Raw genomic sequence first — 15,491 nt, 5'->3', positions numbered from 1 at the left:
ACTACCCGAGCATGAGAACTCCAGAGTGTGCAAGCTGTGATTCCCAGTGAGACGAGATGTTAGTGAACATTCAGACTATCTTCGAGACTTCGGCCAAGAGCGCTAATAGGGACACAAAAGGAGTGACCTTTTCCTTCTTGCATTTTTTATTTTAAAAAGATATCTAGACGAATCTTCCATGAACAAATCTAAACGAACGGCTGCCGTCTTCCTATTCAAAACAGTGTCAAATGGCTCTAAGCACTATGGGACTTAAACTCTGAGGTCATCAGTCCCCTAGACTTAGAACTACTTGAACCTAACTAACCCAAGGTTAGCGCGGTTCCAGACTGAAGCGCCTAGAACCTCATGCTCCAGCAAAGCCTCCCCCTTGCCCGATGACTGTTTGCGCAGTCGGCACGATACCCCGCGTGCAATTGTTGATGCCACTTCTGATCATCACATCACAGTTTCTACAGACAGGCGCACCCCACGCGTCAAGCAATTCACCGACTTCGGTCCAATACATAACAGATACTCAGACGAGCATCAGGCCTTCTGGGTGTCCGAGGCAAAAGGGACAAGTATGAAACACTTATACTGAACATAATAAGGAATCCTAACAGTTTTGTTAACTAGTAGAGTGTCTGTGGAATTTTATTTTAGAAGCTGAAAAGCAAAGAAATTGTAAGATTTTTAAACAACTGAAAATGACAACGAATGCTGAAAAAGCGGAACTGGGGATCATTAGTGCAACTCAACGACGTTTCAGTGCAGAGTTCCACAGAAACTGTCCCGATACCAAGAGAAAAAGGCGAGGAAGACAACGTTTCCAGAGACAGGATCTGTTGCTAGAAGGCGTGGTGGCACATCGCCAAGTGCATCAGAGGAGATTGTTAGTCGCACTTCAGATACCTTTGTAAGAAGTCCGTTCGTATGGTGTCATGTGAGTTCGATGACCCAATATCACCTGTCCACCAAGTGCTACACGAGTCCACAAAGCGGCCCGAATATGGGATAGCGAACATCCTCATGACGCCATTAAGTATCAACGAGACATGCAAAAGGACAAGCGTTTGATGTGGCCAGGAGGATGAAATTATTGAACCTTTTCTCTTTGCAGAGACAACTATCATTGGTCGTTCGTATCATGATCTGTTAGTTAATTTGTTCCCTGAGGTAAGACATCGGCACCCACACCTGCTCTTCCAGCAGGATGGAGCATCTCCACACTGGAATGCGGAAGTTCATAAAGCATTAAGTAACGGATTGCCACAAAGATGCATTGGGAAAGGTGGTCCAATCCGATGGCCAACCCGGGCGCCTGACTCTACTGCTCTGGGTTTCTTCCTGTGGGGCTATTTTTAGGATAGGGTGTACCGTATCAGACAGACAACTCGGGAACACCTTTGTTGGAGAATGAGAGCTACAAATGAAACAGACATGCGACGGACGACAAAGAATGCCTGGAAACAAACCGAATATCGATTATCCATACTCTGTGCCACTCTTTGTACTTATGTAGCAGCCGGCCGCGGTGGTCTAGCGGTTCAGGCGCTCAATCCGGAACCGCGCGACTGCTACGGTCGCAGGTTCGAATCCTGCCTCGGGCATGGATGTGTGTGATGTCCTTAGGTTAGTTAGGTTTAGGTAGTTCTAAGTTCTAGGGGACTGATGACCACAGAAGTTAAGTCCCATAGTGCTCAGAGCCATTTGAACCATTTTGAACTTATGTAGCAGTGTGAGGGTGAACAAACAAAACTTCAAAAATTGTGCATCCATTGTTGTATGTATCTTCTTTACGTATCGAATACATGTCGTGTTACAGACATTTCAAACTAGGGCGTTTCGTCTCCGACACCCTGGATTATTTCAAAAAACCTACAGATAACTGCAATACCCAGTTCCGACTAAAGTTGGGGACTCTCAATTGTATGGCAAATGAAACTGTGAACCATCTCCCAAATATTCCCAACTGGGATCTCCCCTGTCCCACCACCAAGCCAACTGGCATTTGACTCAAAAGAAGTGAGCTTTACAACGAGTCGGAACACGGGCAGCTCGCTGTAGCCCACGGAGTAGAAAATGAAACGCACTGCAACTCATCACCAAACCGTAAGCACCAAACAGGTTGATTGCCGGCAGGTACCTGGTGGCGACGCGCGACCTCAAGGCGGGGGAGCTGTTGCTGAAGGAGCAGCCGGTGGCGGTGGGCCCCCGCGCCGGGGGCGGCCGCTCGCCGCTGTGCCTGGGCTGCTGGAGGCGGCTACCCGCGCCGCCCCCCACCTGCCCCCTGTGCTCGGCCGCGCCGCTCTGCCCCGGAGGCACCTGCCACCACGATGACTCCGAGGTGAGCGCTCACTTAAGGGGCTCCGGAAAGGCTCAAAATCATGAAAAGTTCAATTTTTACTTTTTTGCGTTTTCTGAATCTGCAGACTATTACCTTTTAATAGATATATAATTTATTCAATTCCGAAGACTACAACTATTTTTAAATTTTTTTTGAAATGTGTTCTACATGGGCGTGACCCACTGTGGCGCTGTTAAACTGCTGTCAAGTGGTGTTATTATTAACGTCCGTGTTCATCAGGTACATTTTAGTGATGTGAGATAAAGTATGTGTTGTGGCTAAACCTATTTTCAGCACTTAGCAGCACCTGAACTGTTGAAAAAGTGTATTCACGGAAAAACTCAAAACCCCAATGAAAGTGTAAATAGTGTTATATGGTCGAGAATCCCCAAGACTGTATTTGTTGGAATAGAAACACTTCACTTTGGTGTGTATGATGCTGTTGCGACTTTCAATGATGGCAACATTGTAAGGTGCAAGGTATTTAGAAATATGGGAATGAAGATAGTTTCTAACATGGTACGAGCGATGCTTGCTTTAGACAAGGAACGCCTTCGGGCTGCAGACAGGGCTGTAAAGAGTCTAGAAATACAAGCAAGAGTAAACAGGAGGAGGAACAAGAGGAAGCTGGAGGAGGAGTTTGCAGAGGATGAAGATAATCCATCCTGTGGACCTGGAATGCACTAAAAAGTTAATCCAATCTTTGTCGCTCGATTCCCAAAACTTTTATTTTCTCATACTAATTACATGTTTTCTAAGGATCTTCCAAACATATTTGTTTCAAACTTTCAGTAAATGTTACACAGTACCTTCTGCATAATTTAACACAGCCTTTTTCCAAAAAACTGTATATTTTTGAATATATAAATAAAAAATTGCAAAAAAATGTTGTGAATTTTCATTACAATTGTAAAAAAATCATCTTTAATAACTGAACTAAAATTTTGCAAAATCTCTGTGTTAAGTTGTAGCCCATATTCCAATAAATAATCTGTAAAAAGTTCAACTTCCGACCTCAAATACTTTGTGAGGAAAGATGTAATTTATAAGCATTATTTTAACATTGCAAGTATAGTGCGTTCCGGAGCCCCTTAAACACTCTGTGCTCTAACATGAGGGACAAGGATGCATCTTCCCCTTTGAACCGGAAACAAAATACCGTCTGTACGCACTACTGTGCACGCTTACGCTTCTCATTTGGTTCTACACAAATACACTGCCTGATCAAAAGTATCCGGAGGCCTAATCTCAGATATTAATACAGGGCGTGTCTACCGTTCGCCTTTATAACGGAATGAACTCCGCTGGGGACACTTTCAGTGAAGTATCTGACTGTCTGTGGAGGAACGACAACCCCTTCTTCCTCAAGAGCAGCAGTCAGAGAAAGTTGCGAGGTTGGACGCTGGTGTCTGGAGCCAAGTCGACGCTCTAACTCATCCCAAAGGTGTTCCGCTGGGTTCAGGTCGGGACTCTGGGCAGTTCACTCCACTTCAGGAGTGTTATTGTCCACAAACCATTGCCTCCCAACATGCTGCTTTATGACAGCGCGCATCGTCATGCTGATACAAACATTATCTCCGAACTGTTCCTCTGTTGTGCGCTGTTCAGAATGCTGTAGAATGTTTTCATATCCTTCCGTATTTATCTTCTTAAGCGTAATAATGGGACCGCACCCTAACCGTGAAAAAAGACCCCATACCGTAACACCACCTCCTCTGTATTTCACCGATTGCACTACACATCATGGCAGTTAGCGTTCTGCAGGCATTCGCCAAACCGTAATACTTGAATCGGATTGCCACGGTTAATAGCGTGATTCATCCCTCCAAATCACCCGTTTCCAGTCATCCACTGTCCAGTGGCGTCGGTCTTTACAACATTTCAGGTGTCTCTTGGCGGTGAGTACAGAATTAGGAGGAGCTCCTCGACCGTTGTACCCCATTCTTTTTAACTCCATGTGTTACAAATACTACATTCAAACTGTAATGTCATCTTATTTCTCATCATTTGCTAAATGTATCTTCGAGTAAAACCTTTATTTGCCCCCTTTTTAGTTCATGTAAGTTCATGTAACTATTGTAATGTTTTCCTAGATAAACACATTGTCATTTTTGTAGCTTCTGTATAAATAGTATCTGTGTAAGTCGCGTATCATGTTTATATGTGTTTGCGACATTCAGTTGTCACCTGAAGATGATCTGAGAAGCCGAAGGCCGGTCCGTGACCGAATAAACATAATTTTGCAGAATATTACGAAGTTTGTGTTTCTCAAGGTAGTGAAAGTAAACCCGAACTCTCAGTGTAGTTCAGCACAGGGCGGTGTTCCACAATAGTGAACGGCCCAGTGCGTGTGTGTGTGTGTGTGTGCCGGCTGGGGTGGCCGAGCGGTTCTAGGCGCTACAGTCTGGAACCGCGCGACCGCTACGGTCGCAGGTTCGAATCCTGCCTCGGGCATGGATGTCTGTGATGTCCTTAGGTTAGTTAGGTTTAAGTAGTTCTGAGTTCTAGGGGACTGATGACCTCAGCAGTTAAGTCCCATAGTGCTCAGAGCCATTTGAGCGGCCCAGTGCGGCTTGTGTACGTAATGGTTCTCAGTATGGGACGTTGCCGCTGCACTGGCGTACACCACAGTGACGTCATTCGAACACTCAGTCGCTATTGTGAGACCTACAGCACTGCATATAGATCTTACAGCTCTTGTTAGCAGCCAACACCAGCTGATAACCACAAACTACAGGGTATGGCTCATAGGTACCCCGGAAAGAATGCATCTGAATTTAATGGCATTTTTGAAGGCAACTGGGTCGTGTTGTCCAAGACAGGCATCTAGGAGTGCAATACAAACAACAGCACCGTTGTGTAGGTGGGCGAGAGAACACAGGGAATGAAACCGGGATCACTGGAATCGGGTTCTCTTTGTCGTCGAGTACAGGATTCATTTGACGCCTGGTGATCATCATAGAAGAGTTTGGAGGTGATCAGGCACCAATGCACGTCCCAGGCATGCAGTCATACGGACTCGGTAAGGAGGTGGCTCAGACACGTTTTGGGTCGATACGTAAGCCACATCTCATCACAATGAAGGGCTACTTGAGGTCTGAGTAATATCAGAAATGAATCCTTCAATCTCTTGCCCAACCCAACAGAAACATGTGCAGATAATATGGCAGTGGCAGTGCAGCTCGTAATAAAGTCGTATAATGGCAAACGCAATTTTATTTCAGGTCTAACGCACTACGTGCGATGTAGGTTATGACAGTGATTGAAATGTATTAGATACTACACTATCTACTGCAGGAAAAAGAAATTATGTGCGATGAGCAGAACTCGTTGAGCTTAGGGCAGGCTTGAGGGTTTCTAGCAGAAGGTTAGTTTCTCAGCTGGACGCCCACACTGTGGCTTTAGTGCGAGTGATTCGCAGGGACCTGATTGTGGCTCCATGGAGATAGCCGGTCGGAACAGCTTTTTAGAAACCGTCAGTCCCTTGATGGAAGTTGCTGCCACAGTTGAGTTTCTTACAGGACAGTGATTCGTCACTACACAGTACCTACACTATGTAATCAAAAGTATCCGGACACTTCGCTGAAAATTACTTAACAAGCGCGTGGCGCCCTCCATCCCTAATGCTGGAATTCAGTATGATGTTGGTCCACCCTCAGCCTTGATGACGGCTCCCACTCTCGCAGCCATACGTTCAGTCAGGTGTTGGAAGGTTTCTTGGGGAATGGCAGCCCATTCTTCACGGAGTGCTGCACTGAGGAGAGGTATCGATATCGGTCGATGAAGCCTGGTACGTAGTCGGCGTTCCAAAACATCCCAAAGGTGTTCTATAAGATTTAGGTCAGGACTCTGTGCAGGCCAGTCCATTACAGGGATGTTATTGTCGTGTAACCACTCCGCCACAGGTCGTGCGTTATGAATAGGTGCTCTGTCGTGTTGAAAGATGCAACAGCCATTCCCGAATTGCTCTTCAACAGTAGGAAGCAAGAAGGTGCTTAAGACATCAATGCAGACCTGTGATATGATAGTGCCACGCGAAACAAAAAGGGTTGCAAGACCCCTCCTTGAAAAACACGACCAGACCATAACACCACTGCCTCCTAATTTTACTGCTGGCGCTCACGCTGGCAGATGACGTTCACTGGACGTTCGCCATACCCACACCCTGCCATCGGATCACCACACTGTGAACTGTGATTCATCACTCCACACAACGTTTTTCCACTGTTCAATCGTCCAATGTTTACTCTACTTGCACCAAGTTAGGCGTCGTTTGGCATTTAACGGCGTGATGTGTGGCTTATTAGCATCCACTCGACCATGAAGTGCAAGTTTTCTCACCTCCCACCTAACAGTCATAGTACTTGCAGTGGATCCTGGTGCAGTTTGGAATTCCTGTGTGATGGTCTGGATAGATGTTTGCCTATTACACATTACGACTCTCTTCAACTGTCGGCGGTCTCTCTCAGTCAACAGACGGGGACCGCCTGTACGCTTTCGTGCTGTACATGTCCCTTCACGTTTCCACTTCAGTACCACATCGGAAACGGTGGACCTAGGGATGTTTAGGAGTGTGGAAATCTCGCGTACATACGTATTACACAAGTGACACCCAATCACCTGACCACGTTCGAAGTCCGTGAGTTCTGCGGAGCGCCCCATTCTGCTCTCTCACGATGTCTAATGACTACTGAGGTCGCATATATGGAGTACCTGGCAGTAGGTGGGACCACACAATGCACCTAATGTGTCAAACGTATGTTTTTGGGGGTGTCTGGAGACTTTTGATCACATAGTGTACCCTCGGATATGATTACACGTATTTCATGAACTAGCTTTGGAGGTTTCTCAAGCTCATTTTCAGATGAGACATGTGGAAGTATAAATATTCATATTTTTAGCAATCTCCTACGTACTCGAGCTTGCTTCACTATGACAAGATGGAAAAAGGCTTTCATGTATAGTCTTGGGTTCTAGTTCTACACTGAGGTGGCTATAGTCATGGGATAGCGAATTGCACAAATACAGATGGCGGTAGTATAACACAAGGTATAAAAGGACAGTGCATTGGCGGAGCTGTCCTTTGTACTCAGGTGATTCATGTGAAAAGTTTTCCGGTACGATTATGGCTGCACGGCGGGTATTTACAGACCTTGAACGCGAAATGGTAGTTGGAGCTAGACTCATGCTATATTCTATTTCGGAAATCGTTGGGGAATTCAGTATCCCGATATCCACAGTATCAAGAATGAGCCGAGAATACAAAATTTCAGGCGTTACATCTTATCCCGGCCTTCACCTAACAACCGAGAAAAATGGCGTTTGCTAGAGTTGTGAGTGCTAACAGACAAGCAACACTGCGTAAAATAACCTGAGAAATCAGTGTCTGACGTACGACGAAAGTAACGGTTAGGACAGTGTAGCGAAATTTGCCATTAATGGGCAAACCCGACGGGGCAGACGTGCCATTAACGGGCAGACGACTGCCGCAAGTACCTTTACTAACAATAGGACATCGCCTGCAGCGGCTTTCGTGGGCTCGTGACAATTTTGGTTGGACCTAGACGACTGAAAAGCAGTGGACTCGTCAGAGGAGTCCCAATTTCAGTTGCTAAGAGCTGGTGGTCGGGTTCGAGTCTGGCGCAGACCCCACGAAGCCATGGACCCAAGTTGTCAACAAGTCGCAATGCAAGCTGGTGGTGACTCCATGCAATGGACTGGATCCTATGGTCCATGTGAACCGATCATTGACTGGAAATGGTTGTGTTTGGCTGCTTGGAGACCATTTGCAACCATTCGTCGACTTGACGTTCCCAAAGAACGATGGCATTATTGTGGATGACAGTGCACCATGTTACCGTCCACAATTGTTCGTGACTGGTTTGAAGAATATTCTGAACATTCCGAACGAATGATTTGGCCACTCAGACCGCCCGACATGAATCCCATCGGACATTTGTGGAACATAATCGGGAGATCAGTTCGTGCACAAAATCCTGCGCCGGCAACACTTTCGCAATTATGGACGGCTGTAGAGGTGGCATGGCTCAATATTTATGCATGGGACTTCCATGCGACGTCTACTTGCTGCACTACGCCGGCTAAGGGGAGGTCCGACACGATATTAGGAGATACCCCACGATTCTTGTCACCTCTGGGTGTGGTAAGCTGTGTCGAAAAACCAATTTTTAGTTTACTGCGGTAGTATGGACGCTATTGGTAATAGCATCTACCTTGCAGCTTTCATTTTCGTTGCCTGGATGAAGCATTTTCCTATAACTATTTTAATGGTGTATGTGACGCAATTTAATTAATGTAGCTGTCAACGAATAACTGCTTGCAGCTTCTGATAAAAATTCGAAACATAGCGCTTGTGGTAATAGCACTTTGGAAGATTTTCTGCTATTTCCCAGAAATTTACCCGACTTACTGGTGCGGCCAAACAGATACGCTTGCCGAGCGAGGTGGTGCAGTGGTTAGCACACTGGACTCGCATTCGGTAGGACGACGGTTCAATCCCGCGTCCGGCCATCCTGATTTAGGTTTTCCGTGATTTCCCTAAATCGCTCCAGGCAAATGCCGGGATGGTTCCTTTGAAAGGGCACGGCCGACTTCCTTTCCCATCCTTCCCTAATCCGATGAGACAGATGAAAAAAATGGTTCAAATGGCTCTGAGCACTATGGGACTTAACATCTGTGGTCATTAGTCCCCTAGAACTTACAACTACTTAAACCTAACTAACCTAAGGACATCACACATATCCATGCCCGAGGCAGGATTCGAACCTGCTACCGTAGCGGTCACGCGGTTCCAGACTGAAGCGCCTAGAACCGCACGGCCACACCAGCCGGCGAGACAGATGACCTCGCTGTTTGGTCTCTTCCCCCTAAACAACCCAACGCAACCCAGATACCCTTGTGAGACCGCAGCCACATTCTGCAAAAGTAAAGAAGTAAAGTCGCACGTTATTCTTGTCTGGGAGACCCCGAAGGACTGGTTCAAAACGTAATTGAAAAGACATTCTATCTTTACAGGACAATAGCACCTTTCTTTCGCAAAGTGAGTGAGTTGTATGTTTGAGTGTTTTCTGATAAGTGTAGATGACTGTATTTGGTGTCTGTAGTGTGGTGTCATCTTTATTTTGAATGATGAAATGAGAAGGGGAGGGTGAAACCTGGTGCCGGCACATTGCCCGCTACTCTCAAATAGCATCAAGGGGGCCACCGAGCTTAACGTTCCCATCCAATGGACGGGTCACCATCGACAGAATAACATGCCATCACTTCTTGAGACGCTGCAGACAGGTTGGGAATATAATCCACTACATCGGCACAAAGTCTGGTGATCAGCAGCTTTGGGTCACTGCCCTTTCCTCCCCTTTGCGTAAGGTGCTTATATTCGCGAGTGCAGAAATGATAGCTTAGCATCGCACAGGTCACTGCGCGGTTATTTCCTTGTGCTGCCAGGGCGCTGTATGTGGTGTGGTGTGATGGTTGCGTGCAGTGCTGCGCGCTGCGGGAGGCCGGCGAGGCGGGGGCGCGGCTGCTGCATGCGGGGGTGGAGGCGGTGCTGCCGCTGCGCTGCCTGCTGCTGGCGGCCGCCCGGCCAGAGGACTGGCGCCAGCTGCTGCAGCTCGAGGCGCACGCCGAGCGGCGCGGGCCCGACACCGCCGTCTGGAGCCACAACGACGCCACCGTCGTGCAGGTCAGCAACTACGGTCTACGTGGTCAATGCTGTGGTTGTTATTGTGGTCTTCAGTCCGAAGACTGGGTTATTACAGTTTTCGATACTAGTCTATTCTCTTCCTCTCTGCATAACTAAAGCAACGTACACCACTGGCCATTAAAATTGCTACACCGTGAATATGATGTGCTACAGACGGGAAATTTAACCGACTGGAAGAAGATGCTGTGATATGCAAATGCTTAGCTTTTCAGAGCATTCACACAAGGTTAGCGCCGGTGGCGACACCTACAACGTGCTGACATGACGAAAGTTTCCAACCGATTTCTCATACACAAACAGCAGTTGACCGGCGTTGCTTGGTGAAACGTTGTTGTGATGCCTCGTATGAGGAGGAGAAGAGCGTACCATCACGTTTCCGACTTTGATAAAGGTCGGATTGTAGCCTATCGCGGTTGCGGTTTATCGTATCGCGACATTACTGCTCGCGTCGGTCGAGATCCGATGACTGTTAGCAGAATATGGAGTCGGTGGGTTCAGGAGTGTAATACGGAACGCCGTGCTGGATCCCAACGGCCTCGAATCACTAACAGTCGAGATGACAGGCATCTTATCCGCATGGCTGTAACGGATCGTGCAACCACGTCTCGATTGCAGGTGTAACGCAAGGGAGTGTCATAGGACCGTTGCTATTCACAATATACATAAATGACCTGGTGGATGACATCGGAAGTTCACTGAGGCTTTTTGCAGATGATGCTGTGGTGTATCGAGAGGTTGTAACAATGGAAAATTGTACTGAAATGCAGGAGGATCTGCAGCTAATTGACGCATGGTGCAGGGAATGGCAATTGAATCTCAATGAAGACAAGTGTAATGTGCTGCGAATACACAGAAAGATAGATCCTTTATCATTTAGCTACAAAATAGCAGGTCAGCAACTGGAAGCAGTTAATACCATAAATTATCTGGGAGTACGCATTAGGAGTGATTTAAAATGGAATGATCATATAATGTTGATCGTCGGTAAAGCAGATGCCAGACTGAGATTCATTGGAAGAATCCTAAGGAAATGCAATCCGAAAACAAAGGAAGTAGGTTACAGTACGCTTGTTCGCCCACTGCTTGAATACTGCTCAGCAGTGTGGGATCCGTACCAGATAGGGTTGATAGAAGATATAGAGAAGATCCAACGGAGAGCAGCGCGCTTCGTTACAGGATCATTTAGTAATCGCGAAAGCGTTACGGAGATGATAGATAAACTCCAGTGGAAGACTCTGCAGGAGAGCCGCTCAGTAGCTCGGTACGGGCTTTTGTCGAAGTTTCGAGAACATACCTTCACCGAAGAGTCAAGCAGTATATTGCTCCCTCCTACGTATATCTCACGAAGAGACCATGAGGATAAAATGAGAGAGATTAGAGCCCACACAGAGGCATACCGACAATCCTTCTTTCCACGAACAATACGAGACTGGAATAGAAGGGAGAACCGATAGAGGTACTCAAGGTACCCTCCGCCACACACCGTCAGGTGGCTTGCGGAGTATGGATGTAGATGTAGATGTAGAGAACAACCGCGCCAGACACTTGTTTTCGTATATATGCGCTGCTGAACGCAGCGCCGTTTTCTGCCTCTTCATGTATCTCTGTATTTGAATATGCATGCCTATACCACTTTCTAAATGCTCTTCCGGTGAAGTGACATGCTGAGTTTGCCGGCCACTGTGGCCGAGCGGTTCTAGGCGCTGCTGCTGCGGTCGCCGGTTCGAATGCTGCCTCGGGCATGGATGTGTGTGATGTCCTTAGGTTAGTTAGATTTAAGTAGTTCCAAGTTCAGGGGACTGATGACCTCAGATGTTAAGTCCCATAGTGCTTAGAGCCATTTTTTGACATGCTGAGTTTCAAGGAATGGGAGCAAAGCACACGTCTGTTTGCTGGTTCCGGCAGCCGCTGAAGGAGGCGGGCCTGCTGCGCGAGAGCGAGGAGACGTGCCAGCGCGTGTGCGGCGTGCTGGACGTGAACAGCTTCGAGGTGCGCGCGCCCCACGGCAGCCACGACCAGCTGCGCGCCGTGTACGCGCGTGCCGCGCTCATGGCGCACGACTGCGTCGCCAACACGCACCTCGCCGTCGACGACAACTTCGTCATGACGGTGCACGCCGCGCTGCCCATCCCCAAGGGCGCCGCTGTGTGCTTCAACTACACCAACGTCCTGCAGGTCGGTCTCACACACTCGTCCTTGTTCTCTTCTGAATAAAGCACTCCGGACACATAATTACGAGGGCTGTTCAGAAAGTAAGCTCCGATTGATCGCGAAATGGGAACCACAGTGAAAATTAGAAATGTTTTATTTTTAACAGTTAGCTACACCATCCAGCTACTTCTCTACGTAGTTGCCGTTGTGACTAAGACATTTGTCGTAGCGTTGTACCAACTTTCCAATACCCTCATCATAAAAGACAGCCGCTAGTGCTTTCCGCCAATTCTCTACGCTGGCCTACAGCTCGTTTTCTGTGCCAAAATGTTGTATTCATAGCCAGCGGTCAATGTGAGCAGAAATGAAACGCAGGGGGAGTCAATTACGGGCTGTATTGTGGGTAGTCAAACATTTCCAATTGAAAACGATGCAGGAGCATCTTCATTGCCCCTTCAGAATGCGGCTGAGAATATTGCCTTGTAGAAGAAACTGCACGACAGTTATGTAATGTTGGCTGTATAGCTTCAGGCGAAATTTCTCACCAGGTCCTCGTACTTGGCGGGAGACACTATTCTCTAGACAACTTTACGCGATCTCTGTGAGCTCAGAAATGAGAGGAGTGACGTGATGCTATCTAGGGTCATACTAGAGACACCGCCCAACACATCTGTGCAAAGCTTTATCGGATTATCATAGTCGTTTCCATTTCGCGATCAATCGGAGCTCACTTTCTGAACAGCCCTCGTAGTCACCCCTAGGAGACTACACTTTAATAGCGTATGAAACCCTACGTCGACATCTACATACATACACCGCAAGCCACCATACACTGCATGGCGGAGGGTAGCTTGTCCACTACTGGCCATTCCCTTTCCTGTTCCACTCGCAGATAGAGCGAGAGAAAACCACTGTCTATTCGCCTCCGTACGAGCCCTAATTGTCTTGTCTTCGTGGTCCCTGTGCACAATGTACGTTTGTGACAGCTTAATCTTTCTGCAATCAACTGAAAATGCCGGTTCTCTAAATTTTCTCAATAGCATTTCGCGAAAAGATTGTCGTTTTCCCACCAGGGATTCCCATTACAGATCATGAAGCATCTTCGCAATGTTCGTGTGTTGATCGAACCTACCGATAACAAATCTACCTGCACGCGTATGAATTGCTTCGGCGTCTGCCTTTAAACCAACCTAGAGGGGATCCCAAACAATGGAGCAGTACTTAAGAACAGGTCACCTTAACAGAGGAACTACGCTGTCCCAAAATTCTCCCAATAAATGGCTTCCTTACTATCGATCTCTCGTGTTTGTTCCATTTTATACTGCTTTTCAACGTTCCGCCTGGATATGCAGTCGACATGAATGTATACAGCATCACATTACTAATACTGTATTCAAACGTTTCGGGATTAATCATCTTGTGGTGTTGCAGTTCTTCTTCTTATGTCCGTGCTCGCTATGGAAATAGGACGAGGAATTCCGCCGTTTGCAAGACACCTTTTCAGTTTTATTTTACCCAGACATGTTTAAGCACTTTTTGTGCTATCTTCAGTGGGTTATTTTTTATTTTCTTGCTGTAAAATTATTGCTACATATTAACATTTAATGGAACTTTTGACCGCGCGGGAATAGCCGAGCGGTCTAAGGCGCTACAGTCATGGACTGTGCGGCTGGTCCCGGCGGAGGTTCGAGTCCTCCCTCGGGCATGGGGGTGTGTGTTTGACCTTAGGATAATTTAGGTTAAGTAGTGTGTAACACTAGGGACTGATGACCTTAGCAGTTAAGTCCCATAATATTTCACACACATTTTAACTTTTCTTTTGGAGCTTTTGGTACATAATATTTACGATTGTGAATGAATAATTGTTGTAAAATTGTTGTAAATTTGTTGTAAAACTGTTCACAGTTCACAGCTGAGATATATATTAACGACCTGATGCACTGTGTGTTGTTTATAACATTATGTCTAAAGTTCTAGTTATAGATTAACTGGCAAAAGCGTGGATGTATGCATTAGTTTAAATACCTTACATGATGCTATTGGATATTTATGTTGGCAGCAAGTCTGCTACACAATCTACAATATTTCTCATCTGCAAACAGCAAAACGTAATTTTTATTTTTCTGTTTATTATGCATTTACAAACGGAAATGAGTATATATGACGTTTTTCGTGTGTAACTTACGGTTTTGGTGTTGTAGTGTATTCTCATATGTTGTTGGCGAGGTGAATTGGCTGATTTCGTGACCTATGGTCGTTTGACAACGCACTTTCTCAAATTTTTCAAAACATTGGCAGAGTTCTCGCTGCCATTACGTGTTGTTGTGGCTGTGTAGTATTCATTTGTTTCGGAGCGTGTTTGGTTGGGCGAGGCGCGCAAGTTTGAAGTGTATTTGGCGTTTGTTGTATTTGGTTTGTGTACATGTGTGTGTCTATGTACAGTTCTTCAATTGCAGCAAAGAGGATATTATTGTACAGTGATGTGTATTCATTTAGTACTTTCTTTCCTTGGGCTATTGATTATTTGGATATGATACTTTTCTTCTATAGTTAATTATTGGTATAAGCTGCTACTAGTTTTAAGGATGTGTAAGTCAGTTTCAATGTTTCTTTGGTGGTGATTGTGTGCGTTTCAAGATTTTTTTCTTTCCCATATGCATTGACTTACATTCCTCTACATTTAAAATAAACTGCCATTCATCACACCAAACAGAAATTCTGCCTAAGTCGTCCTGTATCCTCGTAAAGTCACTCAACGACGACACCTTCGCGCGTACACTACAGCGTCATCAGTCAACAGTTGCAGACTTCTGCTCACTCTGTCCGTCCAGCCTTGATGATAGCCTCTCTTAGCGAGGAAGAGAGACCCCTTCTCCCCTTCCCCTCTCCCAGTTTGATGAGGTATGCCAAGTCCATCTGAAGCACCTAATTGACGATTAAATCCTGAAGGGCTACCAACTTGCGGGAACGATTATTGCTATTTTCACCCACTCTTGAAAATAGTCCCAAACATTTTCGATGGGGTTAAGGTCAGGTGTTTTAGTAGGGCGGACGAGATGCGATAAGGATCCTGAGTCTTCAACAAACGAGGAATGTATGCGGGCAGTTCCATGAACATGTCATCTTGGAACACAAGGAATGTCCACAGTATACTCGTCACAAAGATATAGACGGAAGAACAACACTTGTACACCAATAATGTTGAAATAAACACCCTAGTTCAGGTAGTGACCTAATTATACTGAACTGTAGGAGCCCGCCAGATGCGGAATCCTACGTGACTGT

General features: G+C 46.4%; 1 protein-coding gene across 1 annotated transcript in view; it reads left to right on the top strand.

The window, feature by feature from the left end:
* LOC126155127 (SET domain-containing protein SmydA-8-like) overlaps window positions 1–15,491 on the top strand; it is a 128,536-nt gene that overhangs the window by 68,955 nt on the left and 44,090 nt on the right. The window contains exons 3-5 of the mRNA XM_049916209.1: window positions 2,125–2,329; window positions 9,900–10,034; window positions 11,961–12,230. Of these exons, the coding sequence (XP_049772166.1) occupies window positions 2,125–2,329; window positions 9,900–10,034; window positions 11,961–12,230 (610 nt within the window). The remainder of the gene's footprint in view (window positions 1–2,124; window positions 2,330–9,899; window positions 10,035–11,960; window positions 12,231–15,491) is intronic.

The sequence above is a fragment of the Schistocerca cancellata genome, chromosome 2, assembly GCF_023864275.1.
Source record: "Schistocerca cancellata isolate TAMUIC-IGC-003103 chromosome 2, iqSchCanc2.1, whole genome shotgun sequence".
Classification (NCBI taxonomy): Eukaryota; Metazoa; Arthropoda; class Insecta; order Orthoptera; family Acrididae; genus Schistocerca; species Schistocerca cancellata.
The sequence above is the reverse complement of the archived record's forward strand: the minus strand, read 5'-3'. Positions and strand labels throughout refer to the sequence as shown.